Source organism: Panthera tigris, chromosome C1 (assembly GCF_018350195.1).
Source record: "Panthera tigris isolate Pti1 chromosome C1, P.tigris_Pti1_mat1.1, whole genome shotgun sequence".
Taxonomy (NCBI): domain Eukaryota; kingdom Metazoa; phylum Chordata; class Mammalia; order Carnivora; family Felidae; genus Panthera; species Panthera tigris.
This window is the reverse complement of record NC_056667.1, coordinates 27,537,201-27,563,433: the sequence shown is the minus strand read 5'-3', so window position 1 is coordinate 27,563,433 and position 26,233 is coordinate 27,537,201. Positions and strand designations below refer to the sequence as shown.

The 26,233-nt window shown below is 53.4% G+C and overlaps 3 protein-coding genes across 8 annotated transcripts; 1 reads left to right on the top strand and 2 right to left on the bottom strand.

Annotated features, from left to right (window-relative positions):
* The first annotated feature begins 2,623 nt into the window (after positions 1-2,623).
* Positions 2,624-7,098, top strand: COL8A2 (collagen type VIII alpha 2 chain). Its single transcript, XM_007092468.3, has 2 exons — positions 2,624-2,834; positions 3,369-7,098. Exons 1-2 carry the CDS (start codon positions 2,633-2,635, stop codon positions 5,285-5,287), a joined length of 2,121 nt encoding a protein of 706 aa, XP_007092530.3. The 5' UTR covers positions 2,624-2,632; the 3' UTR covers positions 5,288-7,098.
* A 1,780-nt stretch (positions 7,099-8,878) lies between these two features.
* On the bottom strand, positions 8,879-15,521 carry ADPRS (ADP-ribosylserine hydrolase). The gene is made up of 6 exons (XM_042996479.1): positions 15,284-15,521; positions 12,220-12,316; positions 11,746-11,953; positions 11,454-11,638; positions 10,377-10,477; positions 8,879-9,737 (listed from the first exon to the last, which is right to left on the bottom strand). The coding sequence occupies exons 1-6, from the start codon at positions 15,501-15,503 to the stop codon at positions 9,445-9,447; spliced, it is 1,104 nt and encodes a 367-aa protein (XP_042852413.1). The 5' UTR covers positions 15,504-15,521; the 3' UTR covers positions 8,879-9,444.
* Positions 15,522-16,258: 737 nt separating this feature from the next.
* On the bottom strand, positions 16,259-20,083 carry TEKT2 (tektin 2). Of its 6 annotated transcripts, none has more exons than XM_042996477.1 (10): positions 19,998-20,083; positions 18,946-19,154; positions 18,738-18,863; positions 18,342-18,547; positions 17,670-17,813; positions 17,474-17,588; positions 17,211-17,318; positions 16,939-17,082; positions 16,696-16,775; positions 16,259-16,529 (listed from the first exon to the last, which is right to left on the bottom strand). In XM_042996477.1, exons 2-10 carry the CDS (start codon positions 19,099-19,101, stop codon positions 16,316-16,318), a joined length of 1,293 nt encoding a protein of 430 aa, XP_042852411.1. In that variant the 5' UTR covers positions 19,102-19,154; positions 19,998-20,083; the 3' UTR covers positions 16,259-16,315. The 6 variants fall into 6 exon arrangements, with proteins under 6 accessions (XP_042852411.1, XP_042852412.1, XP_042852409.1 ...); XM_042996478.1 differs by having other exon boundaries at positions 18,946-19,157; positions 19,998-20,015; XM_042996475.1 differs by having other exon boundaries at positions 18,946-19,205; positions 19,998-20,013.
* Between the last annotated feature and the right edge of the window lie 6,150 nt (positions 20,084-26,233).

The following is a 26,233-nucleotide window of genomic DNA, read 5'->3' as shown; positions in this document are numbered from 1 at the left end:
GCTAAACCCGAGGCTGCCTCACCCTCCATCACCCCCTACCCCAGTGAGGCCTCAGCTCAGCATGGGAAGAGGGTGAGGGCTCCCAGAACCAGGGCTGTGCTGACTCCTCCTGTGACAGTGCCATGACCGTGGCCTCTGGCCTACCAGGCCCCCTTGCCTCCCCCTGCTTCTTGTTACAAGCTCTGCCCCCTCTGCCTGCTCCCTCACACCCCTGCCCACCCACCAGGCAGAACATTCTGGCTGTGTGCATGGGTGAGCACCCCCACTCCAGGGCCCCTGCCCGGTGCAGGTGGCCTGTGCAGGAGGGCCCTTATCCCATGCCAGAGAGGTGGGACAATACGGTGGTTAGGGGCTGGGGCTCCAGGTTTAGGTTCAGACCGCACGTGCTTCCTCATGTGGAAAACAGGACCAGCAAGCCTCTCAGGGCTGAAATGTTAGGGCAGTGCCAGCCAGAGCCTCCATCAGCGGGACTTACCTGAGGGCCGGGCCCAGAGTCTGCAGCCTTAGTCCTGGCATCAATCGTGGTGCAGACAGAACAGGCGGCCTGTGTGGAGGGCTGTATCCTGGGCAGGATTCTTCTAGTCCAAGCTTCTGTTTCTACATCTATAAAATGGGGATAATAACTGTATGAGCCCCAGGGGTCATTGAGAGGATCCTGTGAGACGGAGCCTGCAGAGCTCTGGGCTGGGGAGCCCCACAGGTGATGGACGTTACTTTTACTGTTCTGGGGCTCAGGGGAGCTTGAGGGACCTACGGGCCCAATGTTACAAAACCGGCTGATGGCAGAGCTGGGTTGGCAGCTTCACCGGCCTTCTCCTGAGCTCTGCATCCATTCCGGTGAAGCTCTGTGTGATACTGAGCACCTCTAGACTCAGCCCAGCACCAGGGAGGGCTCTGCTCCCCACACGCATCCTGGATGTACATAACCCACCCCCAAACCCCTCGTGCACTCAGGCACATGTGTGGAGAGGCCCCTGGGGGTGAGAGGAGCCCAGAGCAGGGAGGCAGGGGAGGGACCTGCCTCGCATGTGCAAAATGCTGGGTAGTCTCTCCTTCCAACATTGATGGGTGCCCACTGAGAGGCAGGTACAGTATCGCCTCTCATCATGGCAGCCCTGAGAAGCAGGTTGTTAGTCCAGCGTTTTAAAATAACGTCTTTGGCACGCCTGGGTGGTACAGTTGGTTGAGCGTACAACCCTTGATTTTGGCTCAGGTCATGATCACGGGGTCGTGGGATGAAGCCTCACGTGGGGCTCCACGCTGAGCATGAAACCTACTTGAGATTCTCTCTCTCTTCCTCTGCCCCTCTCCCCGCTGCTCATGCGCATGCTGTCTCTAAAATAATAAAATAAAAATAACATCTTTATTGAGATACAATTCACACATCGTAACAGTTGCCCCTTTTAAAGTGTCCGACCTCAATGGTTTTTTTTAAATGTATTTGCCGTTGGCAGCCTTTACCACAGTCAGTTTTAGAATGCTCTCATCATCCCTACCGGAAACCCTGTACCCATCATTGTGGTCACTCCCTTTCCCCCTTCCAGCAGCCCTCAGCAACTACTAGCCCACTTTCGTCTCTTTACATTTACCTATTCTGGGCACTTCATATAAATGGAATCATGTACAATTTGTGACTGGCTTCCTCACTTAGCATGATGTTGTCAGGGTTTTCCTGTAATGTGACACGTAGCAGTACTTTACTTTTATTGCTGAATAATACTCCGTCGTATGGTCATGCCATCATCTGTCCAATGCACATCTGGGCTGTTTCTACTTTGTGGCTGTTAGGAATAATGTCGCCATGAACATTTGGGTATGTGTTTTTGTGTGGACATCTTGTCCCATGAGGAAAGTGAGGTTCACAGAGTGGAAACTCCAGCTGGCGAGTAGAAAACGTAGGCTGGGTGTCCACATCTTGTTGGACAGGCCTTGTTCTCAGAGCTGAGCTAAGTGCTGTGACAGCGCTAGGTCAGGACGTGAAGGAGTGAGGGGTTAACTTTATAGAAGAAGGGGTGACGGCTTCCCAAAGGCCTTAAAGGATGAGTAGGAAATTGAAAGAACATCGCAGGTGGAGAAACAGCAGGGGCAAAGGCCCAGAAGTGTGAGGCTGCCTCATGTCTGGGGCAAAGGTATGGTGGAGAGGAGGAGGAGAGACAGGGGTGGTAGGTGATAGGGTCGGAGCCACAGGCACAGACTAGATTTAAAAAGGTCTTGAATGCCATGCCAGACACCACAGAGGATCCTGAAGGCAGAGGGGAGCCCCAGAAGGGCACCATCAACATAATGTGAAGTCAGACAGACCTTAGCCCCCAGTTCTGCTGACCTTTGCTTTAGTTTTGTCATCTGGAAAATGGGGATGACAATAATAATAACTTGTTAAAGTATTGAGAGCATTAAGTGAGTTCCTGTCTCTGGAGCACTCAGCCCAGTACCTGGCAGAAAGCCAGCCCAGCACATGGTAGTGGGTGTTATCATCAAAGGGTTTTTAGCAGAGGTGTGCCGAGGTCAGATGGGTGCTCTGGAAGGTGTACATTCTGATCTTTTTGTGAGCCCCTGGGTCTGGTGCTAAGCCACCCGGGGGCTGGCTCGATGGCCTGTCTCGGTTCTTCACTGCAGCACGCCCGCGGACGCCATGCGGGGGGCTCTGACGCCCCTATCTTCGCTGCTGCCGCTGCTGCCACTGCTGTCGCTGCTGCTGCTGGGGTGCGGACCGCGGGCGGCCACCGGAGGCGGGGCCGGCGGGGCAGCGGGCTACGCGCCCGTGAAGTACGTGCAGCCCATGCACAAAGGACCCGTGGGGCCGCCCTTCCGCGAGGGCAAGGGCCAGTACCTGGGTGAGCGCCTCCCCGCCCCGCAGGGCCTCAGACAGCTCCTGACCCTCACCGGCTCCTCCCTGGCCCTCAGCCACAGCCCCTCCGTCTCCACCAGAGACCTTCTCCCCTTCCCTTTTCTTCCTGACGCCGGTCTGGGGATTCGGCTCTCCGAGGGGCCGGAAGTGGGTGGCTGGCAGAGGTGATCTTCAGGTGGCGTGGGGAGGGGGAGGGACGGAAGTAGGGGCGCCCCGCTGCAACTGGTTCTAAGGAGGGCTGCTGGCGCCACCTGGCGGCCATTTCTCCCCCTCCAGGTCTTGCGGGGATGAGAGTCACCCAAGTTTTTGGGAAGGATCGACCTGGGTAGGTTGGGTGCTAGGAGCCCCCAAGATGGCCACTGGACCATCCCTAAACTCCATCATCCATGTACACACGAAGGGGAGACGGGGTGTGGCCTTTATGAGCAGATGTAGTGTACCCCATGGGGGAGTGGGTAGAAGGGTCCAACCGTCTCCACTGGCCAGGCCCCTGACTGCCCCTTCTCTCTCTCTCCCTCAGAAATGCCTCTACCGTTGCTGCCAATGGACCTGAAAGGCGAGCCTGGTCCACCTGGGAAGCCTGGGCCTCGGGGGCCCCCTGGCCCTCCTGGCTTCCCAGGAAAACCAGGCACTGGAAAGCCAGGGCTACATGGACAGCCTGGCCCTGCTGGGCCCCCTGGCTTCTCCCGGATGGGCAAGGCTGGTCCCCCGGGGCTCCCGGGCAAGGCCGGACCACCAGGGCAGCCAGGGCTTCGGGGAGAGCCGGGGATACGAGGGGACCAGGGTCTCCGGGGCCCCCCAGGACCGCCTGGCCTCCCTGGACCCTCAGGCATTGCTGTCCCTGGGAAGCCAGGCCCCCAAGGAGTGCCAGGGCCCCCAGGATTCGGAGGGGAGCCAGGGCCCCAGGGGGAGCCTGGGCCCCCAGGTGATCGAGGCCTCAAGGGGGATAATGGAGTAGGCCAGCCAGGGCTACCTGGGGCCCCAGGGCAGGGAGGTGCCCCTGGACCACCTGGCCTCCCTGGTCCAGCTGGCTTGGGCAAACCGGGTTTGGATGGGCTTCCTGGGGCCCCAGGAGATAAGGGTGAGTCGGGGCCTCCTGGAGTGCCAGGACCCAGGGGGGAGCCAGGGCCTCTGGGCCCAAAAGGGCCCCCAGGTGTGGATGGTGTGGGGATACCAGGGGTGGCAGGGGTACCAGGGCCACAGGGCCCAGCAGGGGCCAAAGGGGAACCAGGAACCCGGGGCCCCCCTGGCCTGATAGGCCCCACTGGCTATGGGGTGCCAGGACTGCCAGGCCCTAAGGGGGACAGGGGCCCAGCTGGGGTCCCAGGACTCTTGGGGGATAGGGGTGAGCCAGGTGAGGATGGGGAGCCAGGGGAGCAGGGCCCACAAGGCCTTGGGGGCCCCCCGGGACTTCCAGGGTCTGCAGGGCTCCCTGGCAGACGTGGGCCCCCTGGGCCCAAGGGGGAGGCAGGGCCTGGAGGACCCCCAGGAGTGCCTGGTATTCGGGGTGACCAGGGGCCTAGTGGCCTGGCTGGGAAACCTGGGCTCCCAGGAGAGAGAGGACTTCCTGGGGCCCATGGACCCCCTGGACCTACTGGGCCCAAAGGTGAGCCTGGTTTCACAGGCCGCCCTGGGGGACCAGGGGTGGCAGGAGCCCTGGGGCAGAAGGGTGACTTGGGGCTTCCTGGGCAGCCCGGCCTGAGGGGCCCCTCAGGAATCCCAGGTCTCCAGGGCCCAGCAGGTCCTATTGGGCCCCAGGGACTGCCAGGCCTGAAGGGTGAACCGGGCTTGCCAGGACCCCCTGGAGAGGGGAAAGTGGGGGAACCCGGAGTGGCTGGGCCTACAGGGCCTCCTGGGGTCCCCGGTTCCCCAGGACTCACCGGCCCTCCTGGGCCTCCAGGGCCACCTGGTCCCCCTGGAGCCCCCGGGGCCTTTGATGAGACTGGCATCGCCGGCCTGCACCTGCCCAATGGTGGAGTGGAGGGCGCTGTGCTGGGCAAGGGGGGCAAGCCACAGTTTGGGCTGGGCGAGCTGTCGGCCCACACAACGCCTGCCTTCACCGCTGTGCTCACTTCGCCCTTTCCCGCCTCCGGCATGCCTGTTAAATTTGACCGGACTCTCTACAATGGCCACAGTGGCTACAACCCAGCCACTGGCATCTTCACCTGCCCTGTGGGCGGGGTCTACTACTTTGCTTACCACGTGCACGTCAAGGGCACCAATGTGTGGGTGGCCCTGTACAAGAACAACGTGCCAGCAACGTACACCTACGATGAATACAAGAAGGGCTACCTGGACCAGGCATCTGGCGGGGCTGTGCTCCAGCTGCGGCCCAACGACCAGGTCTGGGTGCAGATGCCGTCGGACCAGGCCAACGGCCTCTACTCCACTGAGTATATCCACTCCTCCTTTTCAGGGTTCTTGCTCTGCCCCACATAACACCACGGGGGCCTTGCCGCCTTGGCCTCCTCCTCTTTAGTGGTAGAGAGACCTTCTCCGTTACAAGAACCTCCATTTAAAGAAAAAAACCAAAGGCTGAACACACGCGGAAACAGAGGCAGCCGTGGCCTTGGCCCAAGGAGATGGATTCGGTTTCTCCCTCCATGCAGGCTGAGGTGGTTCCTGGAAGAGGCTGGCCTGGGTTCCTCTCCCCCAAGTGTCTGTGCAGTGCTGGGGTTGCACCCCCATTGCAGGCAGGGCCCCAGGACGCTCAGCCTGGCTGTCGGAGACCCCTGCCTCATTGGGAGTCCTGGGCTCTGCTGGGCAGTGAAGGATGCTGCTTCTCGGAGTCAGAGCTGAGAGGGGCCCGTGCCCCCCCATGCCATTTTCCCAGGGAGACATGGGCCCAAGCCCTGCCCTTCCTGCTGGCCTCTGGATGGCACCTGCTTAAGGAATGAGGCATGGCCACCCTCGGATCTTGGCTGGGGCCCTTCCAGCTCTCCCGGGACCTCCAGCAGATGACGGTGGGTCCCCTGAAGAATTTTTGCTTTCGGGGGAAAGCAAAGGGTGGGGGGCATTGAGGTGGCCAGTGTGGACACCCTGCCAGTGCTGCAACCCCAGGGTGATGCTGTGGCATCAGGCCTGTCCAGGGTGTGTGGCCCCTCCTGCAGGCTCCTGGGAATGGCCAGCCCCCTTTCTGCAGCTGCAGCCACAGGAGCAGTGGTTTGTGACAGGAGGGGCACGGACCTGGGGCAGGATGGCAGCCCCTCATGTTCATCTCCAACTCCCAGCCTGCTCCCACCAACTGGCTCTGCTCAGTGTAAGGGCAGCTGCACAGGCCCTTAGGGACTGCCGCAGCAGGCACGAGGCAGGAGCGACCGTCAGTGAACACGAGTGTCCTCCCTTTCTCTCCTTTCACCTGCTGGCAGAGGGCTGATGTTTTCATACAAAATTGTAAGGTGTCCTTGCCACACTCAGCCTGAGTGTCCCCAAGGCAGAGAGCCTCTTTTTTGGCCCTCAGAACAAGGTACACACAAGCTCTGGGATGAAGAAGGCTCCCGCCTGCTTCTCCTTAACAAGAACCATGTGGAGGGTATGTGTGTCTACCAGAGGGGTTAATCTGAGGGGGCTTCCTCTCCTTCCACCCTCTGGTTCCAATTTCCTGTTCTAAGCAGGATTAGGGCCCAGAAGGCTGAGGCTCTGAGAAAAAGGGTGCCAATAGGCTCCTTTGGGATGAGTTGACTCTGGATGTTTCTGCCATTTTCCCCAAGCAGAGCCCCCACCTGTAGGAAATAGGCAGGATTCCTGCCCCTCCCATCCCCTAGTTCAAGCTCAGTAGATAAAGCAGAGATTAGTGCTGGGACAAAGCTGGCCACTTTCCCCGGTGGCTCCAGGCCTGTCCATTCAGCTCTCCCCAGGACAGCCCATTTGTCTGTACCAAGTGTGAACCTGGGTCACCCAATGTGGTCTCACACTGCTCCAGTACTGGCCAACGCCAGACTGTCCATGCTGAAAATGGGAGGGTGGTGGCTGACTTCTGGCTCACTGAGCTGCGGTGCCCTGGGCCCCTCGCCAGGCCTCCCTCCCCGACCCACTTCTCCCAACAAAGTAGGCCATTTGACTGCTTGCTTTGTCTTTCAAAAGAAGGGAAACCCAAAGCTGCCAAGTGACACTTTAATAGGTTTTGGCTGGGGTTTGTGGTGGATTTCTTGATTCCCGATACCCAAGAGAAGGGAGGAGTCTCAAAACAAGCTTGGTGGGGTCCCTTGCTCACCCTCCTTCCTGAGCCGAAGCCACCACCATCTGACCAGTCAGGGAGGGGTTCTGATAGGCAGAAATTCATCAGCTCTCGGGGGTGGGGTGGGGGGCATTGCTCAGGGCCTAAGGAGGGCACTGGGGGAGCCAGAAGAAGCTATTTCATAGAGCTGAGCTTCTGCTAAATGTCATTCCTGAAGCCTTTGGGGAGGGGTGGCTGATGTTTCTGAAATGTCTATGGGATTTTAATTCCAGGTGTCCACTTAACTGACCAGCTTTGATAAACAATGCCAAGTTTTAACTATGAAAACTACAGTACCTTGGTGCATTTTTATATTCTGATTTCTAGGATTTGTGTTGTTGTTGTTTTTTTTTTTTTGGTTGTTTTTTTTTAAGATTAAGGTTTAAATGTTTTCATTAGTGATTTCATTTCTAACTTGGTATATGAAGCTTAGTTCTCTACATACTTATTATGTGCCCTGTGTCACAGATTTGGGAAAAACACACTTGGGAATCAAAAAAAAAAAAAAAAAAAAAAAAACCCAAACAAACCATAGGACTTCTTTTTGAAAAGAAAAACAGCAGTATTGACTGTATTGACACACCTCAATAAAACCTGTTGTATAAAACAGTGCTGTGCAGGAACTGGCATTGATGTGGAGGCATCTCAAGCCTCTGGATTTCATAAGGCATCCAGGGAACTCTCTGGGGCTCTGGTTCTACGCGTTCTCTCAAGGAGCATGCATTGCTCCCCAGGCCCCCAGCCATGGGTTCTGTCACCACATCACAAATGCTGGATGCTCCTAAGCTGCCTAAGGCTCTGCACCAAGTAAATGCCAAGAGGCATTTTAAGCAACCAAAGCAAGGCAGTGATTGGGATTGGAGCTGGGGGAGATGGTTTGAGCTTCTCTGGAACATTCCTGCAAGCTCTTAGGGGTGGGAGAGCATGAGAGCTGGCTCAGAATCCCAAGGACCAAGTTTCAACATTTGATACAAATTATGAATGAAATTATGAACCTTTGATCCTGAGGGTGGGGCCAGTGCCGGGCCCGCTGCTGAAGGCACGACTGGAGGTGCTGTCCTGGACTGAAAGCACCTGCCCGCAGCTTCCCATGCTGAGCACTAGGCATCGGTCCCTGGCTCTAGGGATGGGGCAGCAAACCTGAAACAATCCAAGTCCTGGAAGTCCTGTGGTTTGCCCCTGCCTACTTTCTTGGCTGAAAGCAGACCTGCCCATCAGTCCTCAAACCTCAGGTTAGCTGCAAAGCTGGGCATGCTTCTCTCTCCCCTGAGGCTAGGATAATCTGAAAATCTCCCAGAAGTTTGAGGGGAGAGGTCTTCTCCCTTTTAAAATTTTCCTTTCCTCAAAATGGTATACAGAACCATCTTTCAAGCCAAGGCCTTTGACTGGGGCCCAAGATAACAGAATGAGGCACACAGCCTTCAGTCCACGCAGGGCACAGGCACGATGTACCCTCCTCACCCCATGGTTGGCAATCCGGTGAGAGAGACTGCCCTCTGCATCCTCCTACAGGGGTCCTGTTCTTGGGTCCTACTTAGGAAGCAACCTATGAAGAAGTCAGGCTTTGAAACCAGGGACATCTGGCTTGTCTCGCCCACTGCCTGGGCCACTTTGAGTGACCAAAGGACAAAATCATGCTCACTTTGCCCTTCCTGGATGAACCAGCTGTGCAGACAATTGGAAGAACTGGAGGAATCTGCCTGACATCTTGGCAACCTTGTGTTCCTAGCTCCTGGCAGAGCTGATAAAGAGGCACCAGGCTTGAGAAGGTCAAGGGTGGGGTGAAGTGGACAGAATCCAGGGCACAGGAGAGATTTAGGAACCAGTGGTAGGATTTACCAACAATTTTATTGCTGGGAGTTCTGCTGGAAGCTGTTAATAAGCTCCATGACAGTCAAGGGCCAGGTATGTATCTAGATTAGCTAGATGCAAGTGCTGGTTTCCCTGATCCATGTAAACTTACTGCCCAGGGGCTCTGTCCAAAGACATGCTCTCTGGCAAACTGGCTAAATCCCAACAAGGGGAAATGATGCTACTGCTGATCACTTCTGCCCCCCACCCAACCCCATGTGTTAGATAATAAAGGAAAATGCCACAAATGCCCTTCCAAGATCAAAGCTGTCCAGATCCCTCCCGTGTGCCCGAGGAGCTGAGCTTGCCCAACGCTCTGCAGTGAGCTGGAAACCGAGCATCATGGAGGCACCAGCCCTCCACACTCACTGTCCAATGACTTCCCCCAGAGACCCCGCCCCAGAGGTATGCTCCATCCACACTGCAGGGTGACGGAGGCAGCAACCTATGCTGCGGTAAGCCTCTGGGTTTCCAATCTGAGCTGTAGTTGGTCCTGCTAGACACAGTGGAGCCCCAGCAGCTGTGGCCCTCACAGACTCTTCTGGAAGAGCCGGTGCAGGCTCTGGGCCAGGACGTCTGTCTCCTCGTAGCCCTCACAGCTTTGCTGCCAGCTCTCTGGCACCTGTTCCATCCCATAGTAGGCACCAGCAATGGCTCCGGCCATGGTGGCAATGGTGTCTGTGTCCCCCCCCAGTGAGATGGAGTAGATAAGAGTCCTTTGGAGACTGTTGAAGGCAGAGGGAATCTCAGGGTCAGGCTCCATGCAGCGCAGGAAGCAGTAGATGGCAGTGGGCACAGATTCAAAGGCAGCAATGCCATTCCCTGTAGGGAAGCCAACGTATGGGGACACAGCACTCACCCACTCTCTATGTCCCCAGGCTTCTTCTGGCCACTCACCCCAAGCCAATACTCTCAGCTTCAAGCTGGGCCATAATTCAGACCACGGGTTCTAGAATTAGACTACCCAGGTTCAAATCCTGGCTCTCTCTCCTATTAGCCATGGGATAAGAAAAGTTCCTTAATGGCTAAGATTCCTGTTTTTGGGATTCGACATCTCGGGCAGAGAGGGAATGAAGTCAGAGACTTTCACAGGGCTAGTGTGGGGGTGAAATGGGCCACAGGTAAAGTCTTCTGCAAGGTGCCCAGAACACAGGACAAGTGCCGTGTAAATAAGCATCAGTTATCAACACCAACTGTCCAAACCAGTAGCCACCTGCCATTTCTGGGGACATTTATCTGTAAGGCTGAAGGTGCTACAGCCCTAGAGGAGCCATAGGGCAAGCAGGTGCTGTGCTTACAACCCTGCACAGGGACTGCACAGAGCTGGCTCTGCTGTCACAGCAGCCCCAGGCAAAAACAAAAGCAGGCATGCCTCCAGGTTCCCGTCCTGTCCCCATGCCCAGGCCTAGCCCTGAGGGTGATGGCTGTGTGTGTGTGTGTGGGTGGGGAGGGTCTACCCACCTAGCTCAGACACCACCTCCTCTCTGGTCACTGAGTCTTGTTCTAGAAGGGCTCCAATCTTCTTCAGTCGGCTGGAGTAGGGACGCTCCTCCATGCCCAACCTGTGGGTCAGGGGTGAGATTTCAGGGAGGCCGGAGCCAGCACGGTAGAGATGGAAGGCAGGGGAAGGGGTGTGGGAGGGCGAGGCGGGAGTGATCAGGCTGACACCCAGCACAGACATCCTGACAAGAAGTGGGAGAGGGCTAGAAGTGAGCTGCTTTTTTAATTCCCTGGTACCCTAAGGGCCTCAAAGCAGAGTCAAGGCAAATGGGTTCTTCCCATCCCTCCCAACAGTCTGCAATTCAAGAAGGGAGGTTTCAGGGGCGCCTGGGTTAAGCATCTAATTCTTTTTTTTTTTTTTTAATGTTTATTTAGAAAGACTGAGAGAGAGAAGGTGGAGGAAGGGCAGAGAGAGAGAGAGACAAAGGATCGAAGTGGGCTCTGCACTGACAGCAGTGAGCTCAATGTGGGGCTCAAACTCATGAACCTTAAGGTTATGACCTGAGCTGAAGTGGGATGCTTACCTGAACCACCCAGCGCCCCCCCCCCTTTTTTTTAATATGTGAGGTGTTTTTTTTTCAATGTTTATTTATTTTTAGAGAGAGAGAGAGCAAGAGAGCATGAGCAGGGAAGGGCAGAGACAGAGGGAGAGAGAGAATCCCAAGCAGGCCCCACGATATCAGCACAGAGCCCAACGTGGGGCTCAATCTCAAAAACCGTGAGGTCATGACCTGAGCCAAAATTAACAGTTGGAAGCTTAACAGACTGAGACACCCAGGCGCCCCAGCACCTAACTCTTAATTTTGGCTCAGGTCATGATCTCACGATTCATGAGATCAAGCCCTGTGTTGGGCTCTGCACTGACAGCTCAGAACCTTCTCTCTCTCTCTCTCTCCCTTTCTCTTCTGCTCACACACACGAGTGCACTCTCTCTCAAAATAAATAAATTAACTTAAAATTGTGGCCAGGCCAGAGGACCCCGCAATGCATGCATACCCATAAGCATCCTTCCAGCCTGTCTCCAACCCACATACTCACTCTCTGGCATCCGAGACAGACTGGGCGTCACTCTCCAGCTCTTCCATGTGGCCCAGGAGTTGTTGGAGGAAATGTTCACTGGATGACTCCCCCTGCAAAGCCAGGTGCACGGCCAGGGCCTGCAGGATGGCGCCATTGTAACCCAGGGAGGAGGCGTGTGTCAGCTGGGCTGAGAGCCGGGCAAACTAGGGCAGAGGCAGCAGAGGCAGAAGACTTGCTGTCACAGAACCCAACCTGCAGAGAAGAGGGAGGGAGGGAGGGGAAAGCCCAGCAGCCAGCCCACCTGGATTACCTTCTGCACGTCCTGGACACTGCTATAGGCCAGCGAGATGCCGGCCACCCGCATGGCACCCCCATTGCCATAGGAGCCTTTCCCATTAAACTGGGCCCGGGCAGGCTCAAAGACATCACGGCACTTGGGGCTCAGGAGCTTCTTGAAGACAGTGACTACTCCAGCACCGTAACCCCTATCAGGGTCTTTCTTGTACTCCTGAGCAAATCTAGGGGAGAGAACGGAGACAGGATTAGGGTTGAAAAGATGCCTGTTGGGGCTGGGAGAGAACGCTGGCTGCTGGGAAAAGAGGATGGCTTAGGGACCAAAGGAGCCTGTCCCAGCAGGGCTGTCACCTCTGGCTTGGGAAGCCACAGCATTACTGTGTCCCGCTGAGGGTGGGGGTCCCAGCATGCACCGACATCATCACTCTGGCCAAGAAGCGCAGTTATTGTGCCCACCTGCTTTGCCTCACCCCAGGCCTGTCCCCCTCACCTGTGAGCCATGTCCACCTCGTCGAAGGCCTCCTTGGCCAGCAGGGACTGCACCAGGGCCCTGGCCATGGCTGTGTCATCTGTGTAGTACAATGCTTCTGCAGGGACAGGGTGGGAGTGGGGGTGAGATCACACTGCAGGGCTTGAAGGTGGTGGCTTTGGCCTCCTGCCCCCCTCCTTTATTTAAAAAAAAAAATTTTTTTTAATGTTTGTTTATTTTTGAGACAGAGAGAGACAGAGCATGAGCATGGTAGAGGCAGAGAGAGAGGGAGACACAGAATCTGAAACAGGCTCCAGGCTCTGAGCTGTCAGCACAGAGCCTGATGTGGGGCTCGAACCCACTAACTGTGAGATCATGACGTGAGCTGAAGTCTGACACTTAACTGAGCCACCCAGGCGCCATTGTTTTTTTAAAATAACCTCTACATCCAATGTGGGGCTCAAACTCATGACCCTAAGATCAAGAGTCATGCTCTACTGATTGAGCCAGGCACCCCTGGCCTCCCACTTTTATTTGCCAGTTCTAGAATGCCTTAAGTCAGTCTCTCACTCCCAGCCAGCTTCCTGGGCTGCAGGCCTTGGGATTTTCAGCAATTCTTTATTCTGAGTCAGTTATGACCTGCTGATTTCCGAAGGAAAATCTGTTCCCTTCTGCCTGACCTGACTGTAGCTCTCCTGCACCACCACCCCCACCCTCCAACCCAGCCTATATGTGCAGCAGAAAATTCTTCCTAAAAGCAGACTATCACTTTCCTCAACTCACTCTCCTGCTCCTAACGGCTGTCTGTTGCTTTCAGGATCAGGCCAAATTCACTGCCCTGGCATCTGAAGCCCTTCCTTGTAGGCCCCTTCCCTCGTCTCTCTTACATCCCACTGCTCCCCAAAACTTGGAGCCTGGGTCAACCCTCCCTCCACCTGCCCCGCTTCTCCTTCTCGGCGCCCGGGAGTACTGCTCTGGCACTTCTGACTCAGCAACACTGGTTATATGATGTCTCAAGTGGGCTGTGAGCCAGCAAGACTGGGACTTGGTTTTACTGCAGGAGGAGAGGGCTACAGAGAAGGAAGCATACTCCCTGTGAGCCCCCAGCCCCACTCCTGTGTATTGCAAGCCCCCCCACCCCTTTCTCCCTTTCACTCTTAAGGAGGCTCCCATCCTGGCTTCACAAGGAAGAGGAGTCAACAGCCCTCTTAGCCACAGCCACACTCTTTTGTTACCCCTTGACCAAGTGAGTCCCTCTTCTAGTCCATCCAGCCCAGCCCCTCAGGGGACGTGTTCTTCCTCTTCTCTCCTGTCCCCTCAACCCCTCCCTGTGTGGTAGAGCAACACCCATTCTCCCTTTGTGTGGTTCCTGCGCCCAGCCTGTCCCCAGGGAGCCACTTCTCTACCCCATCTTCAGCCCATGTGGTTAGGGCATAAGGTTCACACCACCAACAGCCTCCTCAAATAGCACACCCTACTACTCCCTTGTTCAGGGATGGATAGATGGCCAAGCCAGGCCAAGGAGACGCAATCTGGGATATCTGCTGGGGCTGCTGCAGACAGACTTCCTCTGCTGGAACTGCTGAGGTCACCCCACAGGGAGGGTCTGCCAGAGCGAGTGAAGCCAACCCGGAAGAATGTGGATCTGAATAAGGAGAGGAGCTGGGTCTTGATGTGACTTGAGCCCCTGGATTTCAGCGCCACACGAAACCAGACCTACCTCTGGACTTCTCAGTTATGTCACCCAATGAATTCTCTTTCTGCTTAGGTTATCCTGAGTTTTCTGCTACTTGTATCCAAAAGGTCCTAAAACACCTGCTAACCTAAAATGTTGTCCCTTCATCTTAACATCAAACCAAAGATGAAATTAGAAACCATCCCTCCATCTTATCTTTGCCTCAACCATGGCTCCTGGCTCTCTTTCCCATCATACTAAACCATACTCTTTTTCCTCTTTCTACTTCCTCCTAAATCCATTGAAATCTAACTTCCAGGTTTCAACATTCTACTGAAAATGCTTTTTTTTTTTTAATGTTTATTTTTTATTTTTCAGTGAGAGAGGGAAAGAGAACAAGCAGGGGTGGGGCAGAGAAAGAGGGAGACAGAATTCAAAGCAGGCTCCAGGATCTGAGCTGTCTGCACAGAGCCCCATGCGGGGCTCAAATCCACAAACCCCGAAATCAGATGCTTAACTGACTGATCCACCCAGGCTCCCCATCGACTGAAAATGCTTTTCGAAACCAGACTTGAACCTCTCTGTAGCATAACACCACTGACTAGTGTCCTCATTTTGAAATTCTCTTGGGTAGTATTGATACCCATGCCCCCCTGCCTCATTTCCTATCAAACCATTTTGTTCTCTAGCTCCTTTTGCTCCTTCAGCGTTGTGAGTATGGCCCCTTTTTCTTACTGTTCTACATGCTCTCCAAGAATCATCCTCCGCTTGACCTCAGACATGATGCTGGTTAGAAATCTGGATGAGGGAGGACCTGGCTGCACAAGGAGAGCAGTGGAGGGGAGACAGGCTTTATACAATACAGCACTGCAAAAGCCTGGGCTAGAGCGAGCTGGGGTGAGAGGAGCCGAGTGCAGAAGGCCAAGGGTGGTAGAAAGTGAAACTGGAGAGTCGGGGGAGGGCCGGCCAGATAGGTCACGTTAAAGAGTTTGTTTCTATTCTGAGGGTAAGGGAAAAGCACTGCAGTGCTTCCTGCGGTGGAGGCCCCCGTCACATCTGTTTCCGAGAAGGGTTCTCCCTGATGTGTGGAGAATGTGATTCGGGAGAACTGGGTAGAAGGAGCAAAAACGGCAGCGGCGTATACACTGGAGCAGGAGCAATGCAGAAGAATGACACCGGGGTTTCAGGATTGCGCGGCTGATTGGATGGTGTTGCCAGGCCGCGAGCTGGGGCGAGACGTGCGAAGCCGGGGCTCGAATTCCGACGCGCTGAGTCCGAGCTGCCTGTGGCTCATCCAGACCCGGCCCCCGCAGCCCCGGGCGGCCTTATCTCCGATGCCAGTCCCTCCCGCCCCGAGGCCCCCGCGGACCCCCGGCCTCCGCGTCCTCACCTGCACCCGGCCCCGCCCACCTGTCCGCGCGCTCCCCGGCGAGCCCGGGTCCGGCTCCAGGCTCTGGACGTGACGCAGGACTGACGTCAGGGTGACGGTATCGTGCGCCTCGTAGAAGGAGCCCACGCAGTCCCCGAGCAGCGCGCCGGCTAGGCAGCCTCGGAAGCGAGAGAGGGAGCGGGCCGCCCCAGCCCCCGCGCAGCCCGCCGCCGTCATCGCCGCCGCCGCCGCCACCGCCATCCGCGCGGAGCAGTCGCCACTTCCGGTACGGCCGGCGCGCGCCCCAGAGCAACGCTTCCCGCCAGCCCCACAGTGCCGCCCAGCGGCCCGGAGCCTCGGCGTCTCTCCGCGCCCACAGCGCCGCCCAGCGGCCCGGAGACGCGGCTCCGGCGTCCGGCATCACTGGTTTGGGCCTGGCCTCCGCTTTTAGCTCCATAATCCCGTAAACGTCACAGACGGGCGGGACGGCCACTAAAGGGTCCCTGAGGGGAGGGCCCTGAGCCAGACCAGCGGACCACAGCAGTCCTTGAGGCCATTATCTCCACCCCTCACCTCCCCACCCCGCTCCCGTGGCCTGCTTTTAGGAAGCCTCGCTCTGGGCCCCAGCAATCCCAGCCCTCCCCAGGGCTGTCCCAGCTCTTGGCTCCAGGCCTGCCCCTCCACCTCACCCCCACCCCACCCCGGGCCTCTCCTGGGCATCAGGAGGGCAGGCAAGGGTCCAGCTGGAGCAAAGCTGGTGAGCGGTCACGCTGCTAGAGCCCGGGGGATGCTGGCCTAGTCCAGAGAGGACTTCCCTGAGGAGGGAGGAGGGAAGGAATCAGATTGAGAACAAGGAGCTTGAGGGGGGGGGGGGGGGATGATGTTCCTCAGCTTTGCTCTTCCACACACAGGAGGGCCAGGAAGCCTCTCACTCCCTGTTGGCTGCAGCACCAGAAAACCATCTGGACTGAGAACCACCACGTTTATTAGATTCATTCTCTCCACGCCCCCCCCCCCCGCCCCCACCTTCCATCTCCCATCTGACCCTCCCCTCATCCCTCAGCCACCTAACACTACACCAGCTCCAGCTGGCAGCTTTTGAGTGGACTCAGGGTGCGGTTTGTGGTACGGCTGAAGGTGTCCACCTCCGGCACAAACTTCTCAGCAGGCACAGTCAGCTTCCGACGGGTGTCCATGCACTTGGTGTCCAACAGCATAGAGTTGGCCTTGCAGGCGATGTCAGCCTGCAGCCTGGCCAGGTGCTTGTAGAGAGCATCCAGAGCATCCCTAGGGAGGAGGCACAAACAACCCCTCACTCCTGCATGATCCTGGGAGGCCGGGGCAGAGCTCTCTGGCCCTCAGTCAGGAAGACATCGAGGAAGCCAGAAGGCAACAAAAGGCCCCGTGGGTGGGCGGTGTCTCCCTGCCCCTGCTGCCCACTCCCCAAACTTACTGTGCTTGTGCCAGCTTCTGCTTCAGGGCAGCAATGGTTGCCTCTAATTGGTGAACCTCGTCAGTGAGGCCATGCTGTGCCTAGAGGCAGGTGAGTGGGTTGGGAGGCCCAGATCAGTGTACTCTCCTTGAGTTTGGGTACTGCCCTGCACCAGCACCCCTGCTCCGCCAGAAACATGTGCTGGGGGGTGATCCTGAGGAAGCCTTAGCAGGGACCCCGTGCCCCACTGGGGAGCCCTCGCACCTGGTCCCGGCAGAGTTCCACATTGGGACGGTAAGTTCTGGACTCCAGTCGGGTATGGCAGAGCTTCAGGTTCTGTAGCTTTCTGCGCAGGTCCTCCTCTAGGTGCCGGATGTCCTCCTGCAGCTCGGCGATCTCCTCCAAGGTCTGCAGGGACAGAGTGACTGGTCTCCACCAGCTGAACCCACCGTGGTGCACCCTGTCCAGGGCTTCCTGTGGGCTCTCATCCCACAGCAGGACATCTGGGCCCCAGGGACTAAACAGAGAAGGCTCACATTCTTCTCCTGCCACCTGAGCTCACTGTATACTTTCTCCATCTCCCGCAGCCGCTTTCTGAAGGCAAATTCTGTTGCAACCCTCTGGGCTTCAAGTTCATTGTTGGTCTGAAGGACAGGGGAGGCAGGGCAAGGGGAGGGTGTAAGCTCATGGCCATTGAGGAAGTTGCTCAGGTGAGGTGATGGCATGCCACATGGCCAACAGGAACAATTGGCCCACTAACTAGCTGTGGGAGAACAGGGTGTGGGGAGTGGCCAGTCACCTCGGCAATAGTTAGGGCGATGGCCTCCCTCAGCTCTACCGCTCCTTTCATCTCAGCCTCTGCCCGGTCCTTGTTGAACTGGCTGAAGTCATCCCACTGCTGCAGGCTGGAGGAGCTGTGGGTGGCAGGAGACACTGGGGTCATAAGAGTATGGCCTGTGAGGTGGGGAGGAGAAACTGGGTGAAACACTTCTTACCCATTGGGAACACGCGTGGGATTAACCTTCAGAGAGATGTTTGGGGACTTGAGGTTGAGAGAGAGGCAGCCTCTGTCAATGTCCAACGTCTCCATTTTGTCCCGATGGTCAGAGTTGAGCTGCTGTCGGACTTCCTGCAGGAGGCTGGGGAAGGGCCAGATTCGATCAGGAACCATCCCCCCAAGGTCCCAGAACATAGCCCCCATTGTACTGAAGGGACATGAGGGCTGGGCCAGCTGGGCTGACAGTGGAGCTGCTGCAGCAGAGACATAGACCAGCACAGCTGGAGGAGCTTTCTACAGACAAAATGGTGACACCCACATGCTTGCACACACTCACGGGGACTCATGTATGTAGCTACACCCACTGAGGCTCACACACCCACTGAGGCTCACAAGAAGGTACTTGGGGGTGGTGGAAAATAGGCTTCATCTCTCATGCTCCCAGTTAGTTGGCAATGGCTGCTTAAAGCCGGGTCACGGGAAGCATTCCGAGACCGTGTCTCAGGTGGTGGAAGGAGTGCTAAAATCAGCGAGTGGTTTCTGCTGGGGGCACAGCAGGGGCAGGAGGCAGCCTGAGAGCCAGTTGCTCACTACCCACAATACATGTTTCACACGTAAGACACACAGCCTTCAAGTGCAAGGGAACATGGAAATGATACAGCTCCCTTACCAGAGCTTCTCGAAGGCCTGGCTAATCTTTTGTTGCAGGGCCTTCTTGGTGGCATCAATGACCTCCACCTCTTTGTGCAGCTCTTCCTCCACAGGATCCTTCACCACATCAATGTCACGCCGACTGTCCCGCAGGGTCAGGCACTCAATTGCCACATCCAGAGGCAGGTTCTTGGCCTGCAGGTTTTGCTCTGTTGATTCTTTCATCTAGAAGGGAGAGGGCACAGGACGCTAGTGGGGCCATCCACTGGGAAGCAGCACTCATCCCCACTTTAGCAGAGGGGCCAGTGGGTGACTCAGATGGACATGCTGCCCAATACTCCCATAACTTCGGGTGCATGGATCCCAAAGTGAGGAGGGTGGGGAGGTCTTTGCAGCAGGGTCCCTGGCTCCCTGCCTGTGTTAGGGCATCAATCTCAGCATCTAAATCTGTCAGACACTTGTCCAGCGTCTCCTTCCAACGGTTGACCGTATCAATCCTCTCTGCCAGTCGAGTCCTATTGTCATGTTCATCCCAAATGGTCTGGAAGAGACAAAGACAGATAAAGAGGGTGTGGGATTGGGGCTCTCCCCGTTGCCCACCCAACTAGGCTCTGGCCTCCAACCTGGTTGTTGGTCTCATTGCGGAGGACCCGGGCCTCTTGGCGGATCTGGTGCGAAGCATCTCGCTGCCGCTCAGCATTGGTGGACAACAGGCGGCTGTTGGTGTGCCAGTCCGGCAACTGGAAGCGTTGACTGGGCTTGACGCTTAGCGTGGCCATGGTGCTGGGATTGAAGGGTCAGAACACCCCAGGCCTGTTCCAATCACCCACCTCTGCTGGAGAGGGAAAATGAGGCTGCAGGAGACCACTCAGGAGATCCTGTTCTGGATCAAAAGCCCAAAGAACATGTTTCTGTCCTTATTGTGCCAGCCCCCTTTCTGCAGGAACCCTGCTTGGGAACAGCCTTGACTCTACTAGCTTTGTGGGAGGCATTCACCAAGTTTCCTCCCACCCATCCATCCATCCACAGGCACAAACTCCTGGACCCTGCAGGTCCTGGAAAATGGTGAAAGGGGACAATGGAATCTTTCGGGGTGTGTGTGTGTGTGTGTGTGTGTTTGTGTGTGTGTGTGTGTGTGTTGCCAAGTGCTTAGTGGGGCTGGTGGAGGGAGGGCCGTTAGCAGGAAAAATAGCCCTTAATCTATTCCACCCCTACTTCCAGCAACCAAGTCGTGTGGAACTTTCTTTTGTTTTTTCGCCCCAGCTTTGGGCCAGGACCCTGAGGCTCTAAGAGGAGAAGCCCTGTTCTCCATCCAAGGAGAGGACGACTTAGTTTTGCAGGGGACACAGGTTGGCATTAGGGAGTTGGGGCGGGCCGGGGGGGGGGGTGGTTGGCTCCCCCCCCATAAGGTCGTCCCACCTCCAACCTCCGCCTTTTGTGGGAGGTGGAAGGGAGGGTGTGTGAGGGCTCGGATTGGGAGGAGCTGGGGTCTGTCTAGGTCCCAGCCCAGCCCTCCTCCCCGCCCCCCACCCCCCCCCCCCCCCCCCAGTATGTTCATCTTTGGTTTGAATTAATACCCAGGAGCAGGCATCGAGAAAGGAGGAGGCGGGGGACAGGGAGGGAACTCGGCTTGGGTGCGAGCCCCCCCTAACCGCCCCGCTACTAGTCCTCTCACCTCCAGCCCTGTTCGCACTTCCGCCTCGCGTCCCAAGCGCCTCTGTTCGGCGCCCCCGGTTGCTAGGCACCCGCCCTCCGCGCTCGCCTTACCTACACTGGCTGTTAGGTTGGCCGCCGCGGGGCGGCTCCGAGGGGCGGGAGGCTCGAGGAGTAGGACAGCGGGGCCGCAGGGCTGGGGCGGCCGGCGGGCGTCGGGGGTGGGGGGTCGAGAGGAGGGCATCACGATATCGCGTTTACTCCATTTACACGTTAAACATTTATATTTTGATAAAAGTTGTGCATCGACATGGTAAAAATATATACCTATTTTATATATGTCTACAGTATGTGTGTGTGTGTGTGTGTGAATACACACACACACACACACACACGCACACACATACATATACATACATACACAAACACACAGTACATAAAAAAAAAGTAATCTCCAGCTCAGGCTCAATCCCCGTCAGGTACCTTCCAGAAATATATATATATATATATATATATATATATATATATATATATATATATATATATTTTTTTTTTTTTTTTTTTTTTTTTTTTTCAACATTATTGACCCACATTCATTTGGTCCTGTCTTGCCCAAGAAGTAAGTGCATCCATCTGCTTGATGGCAGAGATGGAATGATGCTTGTATTTGGAGAGGCCGCATCCATGGGGAGGTAACTGGGGTGTTAGAAGCAAAGCTCAAAATCCAGCCATTTTTTTCTTGTTTTAGGTCTTTTAGTTCCAGTATAGTTAACATACAGTGTTCTATTAATTTCAAGTGTACAATATAGTGATTCAATAATTCTAGAGGGGTGCCTGGTTGGCTCAGTAGGTTAAGTGCCTAACTCTTGATTTCAGCTCAAACCAAATCTCCTGGTTTGTTTCTGGGTTCAAGCCCTATATCAGGTTCTGCACTGACAGTGCAGAGCCTGCTTGGGATTCTTTCTCCCTCTCTCTCTCTGTCCCTCCCCCACTCGCTCTCTATCTCTCAAAATAATAATAATAACAAAAACGAAATTCTATACATTACAAAAATCCAACCTTTTTTTTTTTAATGTTTATTTTTATTTTTGAGAGAGGGAGCATGCGTGTGAGTGGGGGCGGGGGAGAGACAGAGAGACAAGGATAGAAGGTCTGAAGCAGGCTCCACGCTGACACCAGAGACCGGCATGCAGGGTTTGGACTCACCAACCATAAGATCATGACCTGAGCCAAAGTCTATTGCTTCATCGACTGAGCCACACAGGTACGTCCAAAATCCAACCATTTTTTTAAAAAGAGAAGGGAAAAAATTCAACCATGCCAGTACTGTTCTAGGCCTTGGGAAATGTTGACATTTAATGTTGATAACTAATAGGGGAGGTAGGCACTATCCCCGTTTTCAGAGGCAACTGGAGACTGGCACTGCGAAAGACAGGGATGGAAACTCAGGTTCACCTTCTCCCTGTTACAACTCTACACTGCCTCTAGTGGTGGCTCTGGAAATCGAGAAGGAGGTAAGGACCCTCTCTCTCCCCCATAGGCTGGCCTGGTCCTCTTCTGATGACTGTGCTGAATGATCCTAGGAGGTGGGTGCTATTACCATGTTTGTCTTACAGGCGAGAAAACTGAGGCACAGAGAAGTGAGGAACGTGCCCAGGGTCACATAACATAGTAGCCTGGATTCAAACCCAGGCAATCTGCCCCAGAGGCCAAGTTCAGGTTTGATGTTTTTATTTTGAGAGAGAGTGTGTAAGCAGAGGAGGTGCAGAGATGGGGGGGGGGCGGGGAACAGAGGATCTGAAGCAGGCTCCATGCTGACAGTAGCAAGCCTGATCCTGCGCTCAAACTCAGGTACTGTGAGGTCACAACCTGAGCCAAAGTCAGATGCTCAACCGACTGAGCCACCCTCAATTATCAAACCTGAGCTGGGGCACCAAGCTCAGGTTTGACAGATGAGGGAAAGAGAGAAGTCCCAGAAGAGTCCTCAGTTTTAACACCCCAGTGATTGGTGGGATGGTGTGATAAATACCTCCACAGAGGAAAGAGGGGAGAACCAAGGGAGTTTGGTAGGTAAGGGGAAGATGAGGTCGGCTTTTTGGAAGTTTGGGGTGCTTGTGGTGGATCCAGGCGCTGCCTGGCAGGCAGTTAGAAATGTGAGTCTGGAGTGCTCCAGGAAGACTGAGGCTAGAACATTTCCCAAACTTCCTGACCATGGAATATATATATTTTTCCCCACAGAGTATTTTCTAAACTCTTAATATATAGCTCACAAACCAGACATGCATGGGACTTTGTGATATTGCTCTTTTACTAGGGTTAAAGAAGACAGGGAAATAAAGGTCTTGGAAAAATTGCTGGAAGAAATGAAGAAATTTTAGTTTATGTTTTGAAACATTTTATAACTGAACGCAGTAAACAAATATGGCAGAATGGTGGTAGCTTTGGCATGTATCTCTGACTATGATGGTGGCCTTGGTGTTCATGACTCATGAGGTTCCTGTACATCCTGGCCAAAGGAAGAATGTATTAGCAGAAAAGGTCAGGCAGCTGATGGATTGGACCAAGAAAAATGGACTGTTAAGAATGAGTGATGCCATGTTCTATCATTTTGGAATTTTTTTTAACGTTTATTCATTTTTGAGAGACAGAGACACAGCGTGAGAGAGAGAGAGAGAGAGAGAGAGAGAGAGAGAGAGAGAGAGACAGAATCCAAAGCAGGCTCCAGGCTCTGAGCTGCTAGCACAGAGCCCAACTTGGGGCTCGAACTCACAGACTGTGAGATAATGACCTGAGCCAAAGTCAGACACAACCAACTGAGCCACCCAGCTGCCATCATTTTGTACTAGAAACACCAAAAACCACTGTTATTGTGATGTTTACCATTGCAGTTTAGATCATGTGTAATAAGCAAAACTGCTGAAGAATTTCAGATCTTGACACAGTCCTGGCAGCACTCCAGTGCATTCAACAGTAAGGTATTTTTTTTTTTTTTTGTGATGATGTGATTTTTTTGTGATGATGTGATTATGATGAAAGCCCTGAGGCCTTCCAGCTGCCCCAGCTGATGTCATTTCTAAGTGTCCACTTTTCTGCTAAGAAGAAATTTACGTCAGATGACATTTACCATTTGGAGGGAAGGGGTATCCCAGCTGAGCAAATGGCTGCCTGGGTTGCTGAGAGGACTAAGAAAGGCCAACATCAGAGTCAGGAAGCCCACAAATTATCACGATCCCTCCAAGCAGGGGCTATTTTTGGCTCTTTTGGGAGGGAATTGTGCATTTATTGAAATGAAATAGGGAATTTATTTTTAACAAAATCTTGTGGGCAGCTTTAAGCTCTGTGTTTTGTGATTGTGATGATATCTAGTCTCAGGTGGACACATATAAACAGAGCCCCTTATGCTCAAAGGGATCCTCGTACAGGTCTTATACATTATATCCATGCAGTGGGTTACTCTCAGTTTCTGGCAGAAATATGCATCATTTCCCTATTTAATATGTGCATTACCCTGGGAATGGTGCTCTTAGATAAAGCAGCCACATCACGTATGAATATTATAAAGAGGAAGAAAATGAGCTTGACTGGCACATGTCTAGTTGTGGTGTTCTTCAATTGGCTGCTATTTCTCTTCAAAGTTAAAGAACCTAAGTATCCATTCAGCATTCTCATGGGTTTTAAAGGATACTAGAGATACAGACAATGAAGGAAGACATTATTTTTAATGTGGAAAAAAAAAAAAAACCCATGAAGCAGAAGACTGTTAACTTGTAACTTTTTTTTAAAAAGTGATTTGAGATTTAGCCACAGGAGACATGAAGTGGCTTGGTAACAACAAGCCATTTTCTCTCAAAATCTGTGAAGTACTATAATATGTATATTCTCTGTACTCAATTTTCTCCTTCCAGTAAATGTCAGAGACTACCTAATTTAGTGAATTCCAATGATTCAAATCCTCAGAGAGTACAACTTCTATCGAATCAGAACAATGTTTTAAAGTACTTTAATTGGGGTGCCTGGCTGGCTCAGTTGGTTAAGCATCCGACCTGGCTCAGGTCATGATCTCATGGTTCCTGACTTTGAACCCCGCATCCAGCTCTCTGTTAGCACAGAACCTGCTTTGGATCCTCTGTCCCCATCTCTTTCTGCCCACCCCCTCCTGCTACTCTTGTGAGCATGCACTCTCTCTCAAAAATAAACTTTAAATAAAAGAATTAATGGTCAGCTGAGCTTCTTTAAAAAAAAATGTTTATTTCTTTTGAGAGAGCATGAGTGGGGAGGATCAGAGAGAGAGAGAGAGAGACAGAGACAGAATCCTAACCAGGTTCTGCACTGCCAGCACAGAGCCTGACATGGGGCTCGAGCTCACCAAACTGTGAGATCATGACCTGAGCCGAAATCAAGAGTCGGACATTTAACCGACTGAGCCACCCAGGCGCCCCTGGGTGATCTTATTCTAATACAAAAATAACATCTCGGGGTCCCTGGGTGGCTCAGTTGGTTAAGTGTCTGACTCCTGGTTTCAGCTCAGGTCATGGTCTCACAGTTTGTGGGATCAAGCCCATATCAGGCTCTGTGCTGTCAGCTTGGGATTCTCTCTCTCCCTCTGCCCTCGTCTGCTCACGCTCTCTCTCAAAATATAAACTTGAAAAAAATCTTGATAAGGTACCCCTATAGCTACTGAATGTAACTATATTGCCTGCACAACCAGTTTTGTGTGTTGTCTTCCAAAGTGCAAGTATCTTTCCGTGGCAGGTGCTTCCAATGCCTACACACAAATACAGTATGACTTAGTACGTTTGCCCAAGCCATTCCTACTGAGGTATGCTACTATGCTGCTTGATCTTTGTAGACATTATAAACTACCTGAATGCTGGACTATAATTTCTCCAGGATCATTAACTTCCTTTTCTCTGGAGAGATTTTACATAAATTATCTTTCCTTATTTTTTTCTTTCAAGTGGCCGTATCTCTAACAAAACAGCAGTTCCTATTTTGGTGTTCACTTGAGGTTGTTTGCTATTTAATTTAAATCTAAGAGGAAAATAGATGTAAAGATAATTCACAGGGTGAATGATAATTTCATTCATCTTTTCCTATTTAGTAGCATGCTAAAATATCAGTTGTTGCCAATAGGCAGAAAACCAAACTGAACATCTTAAAAGCTGTTCTGTTTTAGCCTTTCTTCCCCTCTTAAGCAGAAAAAACAAAGAACAAATTTGAAGACTTTTTTTTTCATCTTCTTTGTTGTCATACGTAGATAATCAAAGTGAAGTCCTAAGCAGCTTACCAACATGCCTGGCAAATGACAGCAAAGACTGAAGGTGTTTACTAGTGAATTAAACTCTGGAAATCGCTGTTTTAGAATGTGGCAGCTGTGGTTGCGGGAATGTTTTTCAAGCAACAACTTGGTGTTACATTAGAAGAGTTTTGCTTTAAATTGGGACTGGGTCTGGCTATGTACGATTAAGTAACCCTCCTTCCAAGGTCTGGTGGAAGATCTTGTGGTTTTATATAAGAGTTATTTGCCAACAGAGTTGGGTATCATTGTCCCAGAGGAAATTACTTTTTTTTTTTTTTTTTTTTTAAATGTAAGCTCTATGCCCAACGTGGGGCTTGAATCAGGAGTCACATACTCTTAACAACTGAGCCAGACAGGAGCGCCCCCCATCTTTCTTTTTTTTTTTTAAACATGGAGTGGGTGGAAAGAGGTGGCCTCTTTCACTTAGGTATTTCTTTGCTTGTACATTTATTACTTACTCCAGAGGGAACCGTTTGACTCCGTCCTTTTTTCCAGTTTGCTTTTCTGCTGGTCTGGCATTTGTCTGAGATCCTCAGGGCGGAGACTTAGGTGAGGCTAATAGTTTCACATAGCACATTAGTCAAAAATGACTACTGGTTCCACTACAGAGCTGCTGCTGATTTGCCCTGGAGGTTGAAACAGGTTTTTGTTTTGTTTTTTCCTCCACTTGATTTTCTCTTCTTATCCTCAGAGCTCACTCTTCTTGCATAAGAAAAAAAAATCTCTCAGTTAACATGAATGGAAAGTAGCTCGCCATACTCAAAGTAAAATGTTACACTTTTGTGCAGGTTTTTTCTTTCTCTTTTTTATTTTAGAGAGAGAATAAGTGCTAGTGGGGGAGAGGGGCAGAGAAAAGAGAATCCCTCCCAAGCAGGTTGCACGCTCAGCACAGAGCCCGACGTGGGACCTGATCCCATGACCCTGGGATCACGACCTGAGGAATCAAGAGTCAGATGCTC

Bases quoted from the DNA above. Each gene is read 5' to 3' on its own strand.
- ADPRS (XM_042996479.1), bottom strand. From the start codon at position 15,503: ATGGCGGTGGCGGCGGCGGCGGCGATGACGGCGGCGGGCTGCGCGGGG. The intron at 11,954-12,219 runs GTGAGGGGGACA...TCTCTCCCCTAG, and splicing joins GAGGTGGACATGGCTCACAG to ATTTGCTCAGGAGTACAAGA. The intron at 9,738-10,376 runs GTGGGTAGACCC...GCTTCCCTACAG, and splicing joins GGAGGTGGTGTCTGAGCTAG to GGAATGGCATTGCTGCCTTT.
- TEKT2 (XM_042996477.1), bottom strand. From the start codon at position 19,101: ATGGCCACGCTAAGCGTCAAGCCCAGTCAACGCTTCCAGTTGCCGGAC. The intron at 18,548-18,737 runs GCAGGGAGCCAG...TCTCCCTTCTAG, and splicing joins AGATTGATGCCCTAACACAG to ATGAAAGAATCAACAGAGCA. The intron at 17,589-17,669 runs GTAAGAAGTGTT...TGCCACCCACAG, and splicing joins CCCACGCGTGTTCCCAATGG to CTCCTCCAGCCTGCAGCAGT.
- COL8A2 (XM_007092468.3), top strand. From the start codon at position 2,633: ATGCGGGGGGCTCTGACGCCCCTATCTTCGCTGCTGCCGCTGCTGCCA. The intron at 2,835-3,368 runs GTGAGCGCCTCC...TCTCTCCCTCAG, and splicing joins GGGCAAGGGCCAGTACCTGG to AAATGCCTCTACCGTTGCTG.